The sequence below is a fragment of the Otolemur garnettii genome, unplaced genomic scaffold, assembly GCF_000181295.1.
Source record: "Otolemur garnettii isolate 467f Iridium unplaced genomic scaffold, OtoGar3 scaffold00003, whole genome shotgun sequence".
Classification (NCBI taxonomy): Eukaryota; Metazoa; Chordata; class Mammalia; order Primates; family Galagidae; genus Otolemur; species Otolemur garnettii.
Genome location: NW_003852398.1, coordinates 31,842,050 through 31,857,100, shown reverse-complemented (window position 1 = coordinate 31,857,100; position 15,051 = coordinate 31,842,050). Strand labels below are relative to the sequence as shown.

Sequence of the window (15,051 nt, the reverse complement as noted above, 5' to 3'; positions counted from 1 at the left end):
TCACAAAGTTGTCCTATTGTGCTGATCACAAGCAACTTCTTTTATTACATCGCCTCTGCGTTATACGATTTGCCCTAAAGAACTATTACTGCTTACAGAAAGTCAATTTCCTGAAACCCTCAGGATATCTTTAATTACAAGGTTCTCTGGGTCTCTAAAATAGAAATTGCATTTGGATTTCTCCTCTGCCACCATCCTCTGTCCTTCAACGATAGGTATGCCCTGTTTAGGGTGTGGGGTCTGTTCCTGGATGTGATCTCCTTAACTACATTGGTGCTATGTATGATCCCTGCAGCATACCTCGGGAATGTGCTACTGATGACACTCTGTGACAATTGCCCGACCCTTCATATTTGTATAGGTTGCAGTGAGGCTTATGTTGTCCTTCAAAATGTCAAAGGTTCCTACCAGGCAGCTGACACCTTGCTGATCTGGGTTTCTTACACCTTCTGCTTAATGGCATTTGTTACAGTGGAGCTTGTTTGCTACCACCTAGCATCGTTCTTGATCTTCTGTAGAATTTCTAGCACTATGGCTTGAATAAGTTTTGTCCGATTGTCTTAAACCAAAGTGTTCACTGGCACACAAGGAATGACAGAGAGAGGGACCTGGCGGAGCAAACAAAGGATTGGGAAGGTCCACTCAACCAGCTTTTAGTCTTCACTGGCTGAGAACCAAAACCAAATTAGATGTACGGTCTAGTGCTGCAAAGGACTTACATTCATCTCCACATATAAAATATTTCTGAGATCCTGAGCACTCAGAGGAACCAGCCCTGTCTGCAGCAGTTCTAAATGAATTCTAAGTGAGTGCTCTCATACTCCAGACCCAGTAAATGTACAGTGACGCAAAGTGGCAGTTTCTTTAGTCCATCTATAATTTATTAATGGGCACTCTGTGCTAGGCGTAATGTTCCTCAGAGTTAAAAAAAATGGCTCACCTGGGGCTGGCTCTGCTTCTCTCATGGGACTTCCCAGATCTCTGAATAGCGGTCACTACTTTCTTCTCTGTGTCGGTCGCTTCCCACTTGGACACAGAGTAAGTGCTTTCTCTTCTTTTGCCCTGCTGGATTACAAGCTGATTGAGGGTAAGGCTCACGTTTGATTCATCATTACGTCCTCCACACTACCTCACAGTTCCTGGTACAAACAGTAAATATTGGAGTAAATGGATGATAGCAGGAGACATGGAGGAGAAGAGGGATTTTATTTATTTATTTATTTATTTTGATGAAGCCTCAAGCTATCCCCCTGGGTAGAGTGCCGTGGCATCACAGCTCACAGCAACCTCCAACTCCTGGGCTCAAGCGAGTCTCCTGCCTCTGCCTCCCAAGTAGCTGGGACCACAGGCGCCTGCCACAATGCCTGGCCATTTTTTGGTTGCAGCCGTCATTGTTGTTTGGCGGGTCCGGACTGGGGATTCGAACCTGCCACCTTAGGTGTATGTGGCTGGTGCCTCCTTAGCCTCTTGGGCCACAGGCGCCGAGCCAAGAGAAGAGGGATTTTAAAGGTGCTCAAAGCTTATTTTGTTGGACTCCACCAACGTTAGTTGCCATTACTCTGTGAGCCTCTGGGAAGGACTCTAAGTTGACTCTGATTAGCCAGTGACTCTGCAGGTGATCTTCTTTTTGGAGGGGAGTGAGTTTTTATTATTGTGACTCACTCATCTCCTCCCCATGGACCCCATCAGTCACTTTTCGTTGGGTAGTTACTTTCTCTTAATGTGCACTTTGTGTTATGCTTGGACAAAACGGCAATGAAAAGGACTCATTTGCCAACTCTCTTTGGTGCAAATAAGACATTCATGACCACTGCATCCCTGGCCTATTTATTAATTCTTCATCTTAATTTATGATTTTACGAAGTGTCTTGACTAGGAGGTAATTGCAGCTTCTTTGTCCAGCATGATGGCACTCCAACAACGTAAATGTATGTAACCACTCTCACGATCTCATTTAAATATATGTAAAATTCAAGAGGTTGGTCAGGAGACAGCAGGTTGAATCTGGTTTTTATCAGATACATAAATCTTTTCTCGTGTCACTCCAGTTGTTCATAGGCATTCTTTTTCCTGATGAATGGCAACCAGATTTGTCGGGAAGATATACAACCCTGGCTGCATTTCAAATAATTGTCTGGTGGCCACTGGCAGCCACTGAAACTACACATTGCATTGGTACCAGCCTGTCATTGTGAGAAGCCTTAAGGTAATTGTGAGAGGTGCTTGAGGTTCCGATCATTATCTGTAAAGGTAACATGCAATTTCCCTGGCAGAAGCTGTGCAAATCTACATTATACAGTAAAAAGGTGACGGTTCCTATTTCCTATTTCAATTGTGTGCCTTGGCCCCTTAAATCTTGTGCCCAGTATGTGTGTCCATATAGATGAATCATTATCAGGCTTTCTGACCCCACACCGCACCCCACTCATATTTTTGGGAAGGAAGCATAGTGACTGATGAGTAAGGTAGTTGGATTAAAATTGGCTAGTAACTTGCCAAAATATTTTTAAAGTCAGTCATATTTTTCAGCATCTAAGAACTTTTAAAAAGACAAAAACTAAGATTGTTCTGAGAAAGATTCCTATCCCTCAAACAATTTCTTATTTCTACGAGCTTCTACATTCTGGAAAATGAATATATACATTTCTATTACCTATTATTTTGGATTCATGAAAGGCCAGTTCTCTGATGCTGTGTTCTTAAAGTTTATATATATATTTGAAACCCTTGGATCATTTCCCATTTGGAGTCAACATTCCAAACTTAGATATGCCAAACTTTCAGATTAGGCTCTTGCTGCATCCAGCTGACATTTCTGGATGCTGTTTTCTTAATTGATCATTTGTTCATTCTTTTGTTCATTCACTTATTCATTCATTTGTTCATTGCAACAGTTCTTTGACAGATACTCAAGGAGTGTTTTCTCTGTGCTCGGCACTGTACTCGCATCAGAAACAGTGGTGAGCTATGCTTGGAATGTGTTGTTGCTTCGTGCAAGAACAAATCTAAATATTGTATACGTAGGAGAACATTTAATACAACAAACTACATGCCCTTATAAATTTGATGTAGTTAAGGGGGGCTTTGGAATTAGACAGATTCGGTGTGATCTGTTGCTGGTAACTTAACCTCTTGCAGGCTTTCTTATTTTCTCCACAGTGAATAGCTTAGGATCATGGTATTAATTAAAGCACATAAACTACGTGGAATTGTCTGGCAGTTAGGGTCAGTTTTAGTTTTTAATTTTATTAATTTGGCCACTGGCATAGCCATGAGTCTTTTAAGAAATGGGTGGCAGTGAAATTTTGAAAATAGAAACTCTGTGATCTCTGTTTCAGGAGAGAGTCTTTTAATGGCCTCTCTTTCTTCTATTTCAATTTGACCCCATATTGAGGACTTGAATGACCTTTTTGCAGCAGTGGATGAAGAGAGGCTAGTTTTTGCAGTCAGGTTATTTCTCTGAGACCCGACCCAATGAAAAGGTTCCTGCTAGCGTGTAGAACTCAATGTTTGGAGAAATAAACTGGTATCAATTACCTCATGTTCCCAACTAACAGCTTGATCTGACGTGACCCTGTCAGCACCTTAACCATATCATCTCCTGGAGCCATTCTGAGGATGTCGCTTTTGTTCTTGCAATTTAATTCAACAAACATTAATTGATCATTTTTCCAGATGTCAGACCTTGTACTACCTGCTTGGGGTTACGAAGATGAATGAAAAATGATCCCTGTCCCAAGGATTTCTTGCAAATAACTCAAAAGGCAAGAAAAAAGGTAGCATTCAGAGCACACCTGCCATACCCAGCTTCGACTTCTCAAGTCCTCTAATGAAACAATTCAGTTCTGCTCCTTGAGCTAAATCTTTCCATTTGTTATTTGGTCTTTGCCCTTCTTTCTTCTTGCTGTTTCTCACCTGCAGATGCCACTGGTAAGATTCATTTCACCCTGTGAGTGTGACATGTTTGGATTCAGTTGTGAAAAATGTCTTCTACAGACCATTGCTACACCAAAGTCACACTGCTGAATCACTGTAAAATGATGGGAGATGTTTTGAATGAGCCAGCCTGTTCATTCACTTTCACCCATTCATCATTCTCTGAAAGGGGTAGCTACTTTCTAAAGCAGGAAGGTGGGTTTTTAAATGAACTAATTATCCATCTCCCAGGACAAATGTGCTTAGAATTCTCAGTAACCCTTCACCTTCTCTTGTTTCCCTCCTGGCAGGGAGAAGCAGGCTTTCAGAAAGGGGATCAGTGACATTGCCAGTGTGAATGAGTAAAGGGTTTGCCCACGATCATACAGCCGGCAGTAGGTGCCTCTTTCAAATCCTGTTCTACCTAATCCCCAAACCCGTTCCTTTTCATTACCACCAGGACGTTTAAACTCTGTTTCCTGCAAGTTGCTTCAAGGGGTTTAACAAATTCCATTTATAGATACATATATCTATTTAGAAAAATATTGAAATTCATTCTAAAGACAATTGAGATATCATTGCAAGTTCTGATTAATTTTTTTTTTTAAATGTTTTTCACCTTAACACCTAAGCTTATTCTGATTTCATACTGCCTATTTTGGAATGAAAACAAAGATGTCATTGGACACGTGGTAGGAGATAAAAGGTTGATAATTACTGGCTTACCAATTACACTACTCCTTTACCAAGTGATATATTACACCCGGCATATAGCGCACTTATGAGGACTATGGCCACGTGCCTAGTACAGTGTACAGTGCGTAAGGCAACACGGTTAGACAGGCAGGGGGAGGACTATAGGGAGGTGTTTGTCTGCTATAGCTATTCTTAAAATAGCACATAAACATTTACTGGAACCTGTTGTCTGATACTTGGAGAACTATATTCTATGTTTTCCCTATTTGCCAATCCATTGTAATAAACAGAGGCTACGTTTCTGTTGGTTGGGCTTCATGCCCATGAGATTATAGTTTGATAGGTGGCCGTTGGCTTTACTCACCTTCACAGCCTTATTGTTCACCAACTTCAGCTCTTTGCCCTAGAAACCTTCTTAAGGTAACTTCTCATCCATCTCTACTACAAACACACACACACACACACACACACACGTAGTCACAGCCCACAACCTCGGGTCCCTGCTTATATGATCAATAATGTTGCCTTTAGACTTGAAGAGCAGTACTTTCTTTTTCAGATCAGTGTAATGTTTTTTTAAAAGACCAGATCTCTAAATGCTCTTTGACTTAGAAGTTCTTCCCGTCAACTTCTGGTCAGAGACACCATGGTGATACAAATAGTTCTTGCCTTCATTTGCATTTTCTGACAGTAGAGTTCAGGAGTTGTTTCAGAGAGACTGTGAGAGAAATGACTGACCAGATGTTTGCTATTATCTCAAACTTTTAGCTGAGCGGGAGGCTGGAGTGGATGACATAGAAGGGGGTCCCCTCTCAACTTTAAGATTACGCACGTCTAATCCAAATTCTTTCTTGTTAGGCTTTACGTTAGCAAGAAAGATCACTGTTTGCTGCCTTATTCTTCTGTTTCTTACACAGAAAATTATTTTCTAGGATGTCTGAAGATTTAATGGCTGAGTTTGATATTATTATTGTCCTTGTGCACTGTATCTCTTTAAGGGGATACTGCTCCATCTTTTAGAAATGGCAGAGGCTACCTGAGGTTAAGTGGTTTGTCTAAATCAGTCTTTTTCAACCTTTTTAAAAATCTCACGGCACACTTGAACCTACAGTTAAACTTCCATGGCATACTTAAACTATGTTGATAAAAAAAAAAAAAGAGTTAAAAGAAGAATATATTTACTGTGCTCTGAACTTCTTTCAAACATCATTTAATCAATGATCTTTAGAAATTTTCATGGCATACCTAAGAGCCTCTCATGGCACACTGGTTGAAAATCACGGGTGTAAATCATACATGAACTACATAGAAACAAGGCTAAATCTAGCATCAGGCAATTTTTCTGTAAATAAAAAGCAGTGCCTGAGATTTTATAACTTAAATCTTTTTCTTTCTCATTGGTATGATGTTGAGTTTGAGTGTGTTTGCTTGTGAGTGTTTGAATTTAGAGATTGTATCAAATTCGACTTTGCATCTCACCTACCTTGCACTGTGCTGGACACAACATAAGGCACTTAATAAATCCATGTGGTACGAATGAACGGGTGTTAGTAAAATGACCTTGTCTGGGAAAAGATCCTGGCATGTTCATTTTTAACCATTGGGATACTGATTATTTTCAGCATTTCATTTTGCCTCCCCATCTCCCCCACCAAGACCTGAAATTCCCCTGTGAATAATAAATAAATATTATAACAAGCAATATTCTTCACTTGAAATATCATATTGAGAAGGGTAAAAATTTTGACAGTAGAATTGAATATCGGTGTTTAGGGGTCTTTTTTGTTACGCCTGCCTTGAAGTCCCAACAACAATGAATACAACTGCTTTTACCACTGTCATGGATACTAGTGGAAATTATTACATACACACTAAGAGCCAGAGTACTTATATGCATTATAAATATCACACAATAATATACATGCAATGTATTACATGTATCATGTAATTTGCACACACTCTTGGGAGGCAGTTTGTATTATTATAACCATTTTATCCTGGCTCAGAGACAGTGAGTCTCCTTTCCAAAGTCACACAGCCACTCAGGCAGAGCAGAAAGGGGGGGTGATGACTGTGGCGAGGACTTGATTGTCAGCCTACGTCAACAGTTGCTATTAGGATGATGGTGGTAATGCAGGAGCCCTTGGGGCCCATAACACAATGAGTGTGCAACATCTTAGCATGAGCAAGTTTATGAGAACAATTCCCTCCTTGACAGCAAAGACAGTCAGCCTAAAAGCACTCTCCGTCTAGAGACAGAGGAAACTTGAGGGTGTGTGAAGAGTGAGGATGTAGGGAGTGATTACATTATTCCCCAATTAAAGTGGTTTGTTGAGAATATTCCCTTCTACATTCATCTATGGGGAAAGTAGGGAATGGGAAACAGAGGCCAAATCCCATTTTATCAGTTTCTCAATTTGCCTAATGTATGTGTTGATGTGTTATAATGCTTGCATATTACAAAGAACAGAGTGAAACATTCTTGTTTGCGCTTCCCCTAAGAGAAATCTGTTGCTGTATGTTGATCAGCCTTTGGGCTCAGAGTGCCATCTCACAACGTTTCAGCAGATAGCTGCCAGAAGAGAATAATAACACTAGCAGTGTTATCTGCTGACACGAAGGATAGGAATACACTTATAGCCGAGACTTGGCTTCTTGCCTCTTGTTAAGGCACCACACAGCCAGGATTACTGACAACTTCCTGGACATGCACTCGCTTACTCTAGCACTATTTCAATTTCTCTATAGAGTGGTACATATATTGCTTTATTTCCTTCAAGCCTTTTATCTTTTTAATATCACCATTCATTTTTTGCATCCCTGAGACTAAAGAAACAAGAAGGAGTACAGATCAGGGGATGCTAACTTAGGCTCTAGGGACCACAACATAAATGGGCTTCAAGCCCATCTTGAACCAGACCCCTTATCTCTCAGAAGTGAGAGAGGCCTTGATTTCTTTAGGCTCCATGTAGATTAAAAGGTAGAAATACCTAAAGAGAGCTAGAGGTAAGTTTTTTATTTTTAACTGTTAACTATAATAAATGAACACTTTTACCACAAATCAATGTAATGTGACTGTGCAATATATAGGATATTTACAGTGTTTTTAAAAAATAGTAATTCAGAGTATTTTTCAGGTGGTAGGGCCTAATCATGAATCACAAGTAAAGATCATCTGTGATGCTTTATGTTTTTTAATACTCTGAGTGTGTTTTTAGGAATATGTGCACAACCTCATTTCAAAAAGAAGTTTCATAGTCAAAAGTGGATGATTTCTGGAAATGCCAATCACTGGCCATATCCCGCCTCCACCCTACCAACCCCCATTCTACTCCTGACTCAGGCCTTTCTGAATGTTCTGTTCTGCCATCGAATGCAAACTTTGATTCTTATTGGTTACTTCCCCAGGTTTTATTAGATTCTCCAAGAAGACAATTTTCAAAAAAGGTTAAGAACCTACTTGTGTTTCAAAAATACCCTAACTGGTAAACCCAGATGAACGAGCAGAACTTTTTAGTTTTGAAATTCTTTAAACTAGAAAACCTTTTAGCTTCCCAATTTAAATTAATATTAAAACTCTTGATGATGACTTGCTGTTTTCTTCTTTTAAGGAAAAATTTTTGTAGTAATCTTGAGATTCGTCTTGTTTTCTTTATTTGCTTCCTTTCTGTCCCTATTCAAGAATATCCAAGGTTAAAAACAGCACATGGACCACCCTGAAGAAGCAGTGGTCTAAAGCCCACAGTGAAAGTCTGCAGTTATAGGACCCTAAGGAAGCACCATCCCTCTCTGGCCCTCAGTCCTACTTCTTTAAGAGATGGCTAAATTTTATTTCTCAACTTCCTTTTAGCTTTAAAAGGCTATAGTTTTGTTACTCTTCTTCCCTGCCTCCTGCCGAACTGCCTCTGGAATAGTTTAATACCCACACTCCAGAGCTATTGTCATGGTGTATTGGCCTAGTCTCTTAGAAATAAAAGAAAACACAAATATTTACTTACTTACAACCCAAAGTAGCACTTAATAGGCATAGGTTCAGATTTATTTATTTCACTGACCTGGTGGGAAATTAAATGTTTACTTTGTTGTCATGGTAAACAGTGAATGCCAAGTAAACTCGAATTATTATACAAATGTAAAAATAAAGGAAAATCTAATTTTTTTTTTTGTTCAGTTGCCAGGTACAGAGTTGCAATGATAGGTTAGGACACTAGATGGCGATATAAGTGCATCACATAACACATTTCCATGATTGGTCCAGCATTAAAATACTAATGATTGAGGCCAGAACAGGCTAATGCATTAGTTAAAGAAACAAAGTCAAGTACAATCAGGTATTGGCATGTTAGCTAAAACTCTGAATGTGTTCAGTAACCCAACTGAAAGAAAAGATTGTTAAGCCAGAAATTAATTTATCCTCCTGTTGAGGGTATCTTCAAGCTTATTTTGGGGGTGAGAGTTGGCAATAAACACATGTGTCTCATAAAATGTATCTAATCCCTCTGTTCCTCTCCATTTTTGGTTTTCGTTTGTTAAAAGTAGCAATTGTTTGGGATGGAATGTGCCTCACGTCTATGATCCATTGATCGAGTACTATATTCTTATCAGGACTGTGAGCCTTAAGAAGACACTGGCGTTTTAAAGGGGGAAATGGCCGACTTACTGTAAGCTGTTGGCTGGGCCATTATTGACTGGCAGACTCAACTGGAAGCACTTTGTCAGTGGATTAGGTTGCCCTGGAAATGCCTTCCTGAAACTCTAATGATGCACTTAAGGGAGCCCTCTGGAACAGGAGTAAAATGTCTTTTAGCAGGCGTGTCTTCCACCACAGTCCTCTTGGGATGGGGTGGGAGGGGGTGGGGACACGTCCAAAGAGATGCTGGGTAAGAAAACAGCCCCAGAGAAAGGTTGCAGGTAGCAATTTCTTACAGGTAAGTTAAAGATAACGATTTAACTGACGTGAACTGTGGGATTTCTGCGGGTGCCAGTGCTTCATATATTCTTTGTGAAAGAGCATTGGTAATTTCAGAGAGAAAGCAATTTATGTATGCATGTATGTATTTATTTGTTGGGAGTGGTAGTGGCAGAAAGAGGAAGGAGGGAAGAAAAAGGAGGGCGTTTGAGTGGATATGGTTTTAATCAAAAGGTTTTTTAAAAACCACTTTAGAGTTTGAACATTGGGGTCATTCAGTGTAATTTTTTATGAAATAAGCTTTAGAGGGGACATCTGCCCTTCAGCAGAAATTCAGTTTATGTTTTGAAAGGGCTTGTCTGTGGATTTTTCAACTGAAGACTCACTTGGGCTTTTATCTCACCTCTGGGGTGGGGGGCGACTGCTGGGGGGCGGTGCTGCTGGAGGTAAAGGCAAGAAAGGACGGGCAAAGAAAAGGCCCTTGGAACCCCGGGGCTCCCAGGCAGGACCGGGAGGGAAGTGGTTGCGCAGCGCCGCGTCCCCGCCCCAGCCCGGGCGCCTGGCAGCCACATGCCCACCGCCGGAGCGCGGCGTCCCCGTGCAGTCCTGGCAACCTGTCACCGACGAGGACGTGACTCGTACTGCCTCCGCGCTCTCCAAGCCATATTCCTTTAAGATGATGTAATAGTCATTTCCCTGGATGGTTTCTTGCCTGCACTGCTGAAACAACAGCATCCGAACTGCACTGGGAACTGTAGAACCACCCAGTTCCACCGCCAGAGACGCCGGAGCCCGAGCCCCCCGCCGGCCGCTCGGCGCTGCGGCGGCCTCGGCGCCCGCCGGCTCCCACCTGCCTGGGAACATGGGAGTGCGTTTGCCCTTGCCGGCAGGTGGGACGGCTACCTGGGACCCCAGCAGGGCACGTCGCGCTCGCTGTCTGCTTCTGGGCTTTCCGAAAAGCTGCTAAGTCCCGGGAACCTCTAGTAACTCTCTTATCTTTCAAGGATCCTTTCTCAACGTTTGGGTTTTTTGATTTTTTTTTTCCTGGAAAAGCTTTGGTTGAATATTTTCCTCTGCTTACATCTTCAACCCAACCACCTCTCATCACGGCTTAACTTTTTTGTGACTTGTTTTAACTTGAGATTGGGAGTGAATTCATCCATAGATACATAAAAACATACATTTCTATAAAGACACAGATCTGTATGTGTATAAATTATTTTCGAAGAGCACATATCTCTGGCGCTTTTCCTTGGTACCTCTGTCCTTTACCTGTCTGGGATTTGGCAAGATCCAGACTCGGTGGCTGTGGATCCGATTGCTTCACAAATGGTTATTTCTTCTCAAGAACTGGGTCTCCAGCACTCACTAAGGTAAGCTCCAAGACTTACTGCTTTTCCTGTCCAGCTGAAAAAAAAAATTCCTTTTTTGAAGTTGAATATTGCATATTCCTTTTTAATGTAGAATTACAGAAAGAACTGTTTTTGTTTTTTTTTTTAATAGAACCATTTAAATAGTAATTAATGGAGACAGGCTTCCGGATAAACGTGTAGACACAGAACAGCATGACAGAAGCTATGATTTAGTTGAAGAATGGTTGGAATCAGTAGTTCTGAGACTGCTTATGTAAAAAAAAAAAAAAAACAACAACACAAAAACTCAGCCTCCCTCCCTCTTTTCTCTTCTGCCCTCCCTCCCTCTCTCTCCTCCTTCCTCTCTCCAGAGGACTCTTCTCTGACTCATTCTGTGTTTGAGGAAATAATTTTTTCTCTTTTCCTTCAGACGGACAGCTGAGTAGCTGGGGACTTGGCTTGACTTGCCTCCTGAGCTTGGTGGAAGATTGGATGCAGATGAGTCGCCTGTATTCCATGAAGTAATAGCTCACCAGCAGCCCGGGGTTAAGCTACTTTTTCGGCATCCTTTCACCTGTGGACTTTTCAAAAATTTTCTTTCCCGGGAAAAAAACTGGGGTAAGAGGAGGTCATTTTTAACCAGTTAGCATTCTTTCCCCTTCCTTCCAAGTCGATGCAAAGCACAGGGCTGTGACTGCATTGGATTTCACCTTTAAATCAAAATAGGAGAAGAAGAAAGGGGCGATGGCTCTCAGTGGAAACTGTAGTCGTTATTACCCTCGAGAACAAGGGGCCTCAGTCCCCAACTCCTTCCCCGATGTGATAGAGCTGAATGTCGGGGGTCAAGTTTATTTCACTCGCCATTCTACATTAGTAAGCATCCCTCACTCCCTCCTGTGGAAAATGTTTTCCCCAAAGAGAGACATGGCTAACGATCTAGCCAAGGACTCCAAGGGAAGGTTTTTCATTGACAGAGATGGATTCCTGTTCCGTTATATTCTGGACTATCTCAGGGATAGGCAGGTGGTTCTGCCTGATCACTTTCCAGAAAAAGGAAGATTGAAAAGGGAAGCTGAGTACTTCCAGCTCCCAGACTTGGTCAAACTCCTGACCCCCGATGAAATCAAGCAAAGCCCGGATGAATTCTGCCACAGTGACTTTGAAGACGCCTCCCAAGGGAGTGACACGAGAATCTGCCCCCCGTCCTCACTGCTGCCTGCCGACCGCAAGTGGGGCTTCATTACTGTGGGTTACAGGGGATCCTGCACCTTGGGCAGAGAGGGACAAGCAGATGCCAAGTTTCGGAGAGTTCCCAGGATTCTGGTTTGTGGAAGGATTTCCTTGGCAAAGGAAGTCTTTGGAGAAACTTTGAATGAAAGCAGAGACCCTGACCGAGCCCCAGAAAGATACACCTCTAGATTTTATCTAAAATTCAAGCATCTGGAAAGGGCTTTTGATATGTTGTCAGAGTGTGGATTCCACATGGTAGCCTGTAACTCATCGGTGACAGCATCTTTCATCAACCAATATACAGATGACAAGATCTGGTCAAGCTACACTGAATATGTCTTCTACCGTAAGTACAAAGGGTTCTTTGAATTTTTCATTGTATCAATTCTTTCCCAGATGTATATGGTGCATGTGTTCTGTCAATATCTAGGAAATATGATTTGTGATCGTTTCAACTCTTGAGTCATAGAGTATTATAATTCAGCTTGCATGTCTTACCCAGAGCAACTTTTTCCCATTTTTTCTGTGAAGTCACAGAATATTCAGAGGTCTCAAAAATCACCAGATGCATATGATATTGGTATGGGTACTAGATAAAATGAAAGCAAGTATGTCTTTCTATGAGATATTGAATTGGGATATCAATAAGGTTGGTGATTACAACTTAGCTGTTGGTCCATGGAAGCTTGGTAGACTCAGCATGGATAAAGTACTGCTGTATATTCATTTAGCAGAACTTTGAGGTCTATTAAGCTGGTTGGGAAGACTTGCTTTCATCAGAGGCTTTGAAAACACAAATGGATGTTGCACTGAATGACGTGGTCTTGGCTAGATGGCAGTACAGACTGCTGAAAGGCCCCCTTTCCCCCCCCCCAAGTCTGAAATTTGCTTTTATGGGCTTTACAAATCTGCTATTTGATTCTTTAGCATTTTGTACTGAGACTTGAGTTGTGCTGCAGACTTAATTAAGCTGAACTTCATTTAAGAGCTATCTAAAAGGAACTAGATCCTTGAGAATTGTCAATCATGTGCAGACACCTTCAGACAGCGGAGGTGGTGGAGTTACTGACATAAAAGGAAGCCGGGGGAAGAAAGAAAACAGTTATGCTGAAGCATTTTAAGTAAGGGGTGCTGAGAGGTCAGTTCATTTGCTTAAATGAATATATGGGGCAGTTTGCCCTGTTTGATGAAAGGGCGTTACCAATGAGCCATTGATCTCTGAAAGGAAATAGTAAATCAATGTGTGATGCTTGCTTCAGCTGCTGATTTTCAACAGGCCTGGGAGTTGAGTGAAGTGAATCCCACAAGAAATATGTTTCCAGTGTTAACATGCAATTTCCTGTTCCTATTCTAAAGCAAATCCAGAATTCAGTATTAAAATGTCCAGATTTTTTTAGACATAAAAGTAGTTCTGAATTCCTTGGACTAGTTTTTTCCCCCAAGGTTGTATTTATTCCTTTGGTGATGGTGCTGGGAACTTTGGTGATAAGGCCAGTGGGAAGCTGAGTTGTCCTCTCCTGGGCAATCACACTTTTGGTTTTTAGAAGAGAACATACATGAACTGCATAGAGAAAACAGCCTGTGGAGAAAAATACAATCAGCTGTCAGTCCAGGAGGATTTTGATGTGTGATAACAAACATTTGCTCTAATAATCCTATCCATGTCCTTTATCTATAATCTATATCGTCCTCTATGACAGAGCTTAATTGCCAGATACTGCTTTCTTCCTTCTGGAGAATTTCCCACTAGTATAGAGATAAGACTCTGGCTTTTTACTTTTCTATCAAGGAATGTGACATTATCTGTGTTTCTGAAGAATAAATATCGTCTCCCAACTTTTTGGGAAAATGCATTTTAGGAATAATTCAAATGTAAGTTTGATATTTACCATGTCCTCCAATTTCTAATATTTGAAAACACAGCACCTTAAGAAGCTCTAGCTGAATAAATGAAAATATAGCAGTCATACCTCCCCAAAAAGACCACCCTGGATTTCCAATCCCTTGAGACCTACAAGTGCAAGTACCTTTGTCTGCTAGCTCAGTGGCATTTCTGTATTCAGCAAAGACTCATCTGTCTAATACCGTGTTCTCTTTAGACTGCTCTAGACCGGCTCTGTTCTCCTGATCACAAAATCGCTCCCTTCTTTGTTGGGTTGCTGAGAGATTGCCGAGGAGCAGTTTGTTCTCCATCTCTCCACGGGCAGGCGAGCACAACTGCACAGGCGCTCACTGCTAACAGCACATATATCTTGCAAATGGTCTACTTCCCTTTTATACCCAACATGCAGAGCTCAGTGTTAACTCTTCCCCTGTCTTATGACCAATAAGACTGACAGCTGGCTTTCTAGGGTGCATAACAGCTTCTGTGCAGCTGCTTCGCCATAATTATTTAATTAGAAGCTGCCAACTGTGCCTATATAAGCATTAATTCATCAAGCTGTTGTGCTTGGGTTAATGGGCTGAAACCATGGGAGGTGCTCTAAAGCGGAGAGTTGACGGCATGCAAAGATGCTTTTCACAGAGGAACTCAACTTCCTCCTGGGTTGAGGGAAGAAAAATGTAAATTTTGTATATACGTGTGTGTGTGTGTGTGTGTGTATGTATACACATATATATACTTTCTATAGTGATGAACTCTTTAGATCTAAGGAGTTAGATCTAAAGTTAACCCCAAGCAAGAAGACTCTTCTAATAACCCAGAGTCAATTTCCATGAATCAATTATCACCATAAAAAATAAACAACGAGAAATTAGTGTATTGCATGGGGTGGTTTACGCTTACGGGGAGAGACTCCTTTCTCTGTTTGCTTATTTGTCTTCTAAGTTTTCCATGGAAATTTGGGAGACCAAAATCTAAGTATCAATTATTGACAGGTTAGATTCGTACCTCGTTTAAATTTTCACATGGACCTAGAATTGATGGTCAACCTCAGGCGGTTCTGAGTG

The 15,051-nt window shown here is 41.4% G+C and overlaps 1 protein-coding gene across 1 annotated transcript in view; it reads left to right on the top strand.

The window, feature by feature from the left end:
• KCTD16 (potassium channel tetramerization domain containing 16) overlaps window positions 1-15,051 on the top strand; it is a 295,719-nt gene that overhangs the window by 22,360 nt on the left and 258,308 nt on the right. The window contains exon 2 of the mRNA XM_003782083.2: window positions 11,303-12,448. Coding sequence (XP_003782131.1) covers window positions 11,617-12,448 — 832 coding nt within the window. The 5' untranslated portion in view covers window positions 11,303-11,616. The remainder of the gene's footprint in view (window positions 1-11,302; window positions 12,449-15,051) is intronic.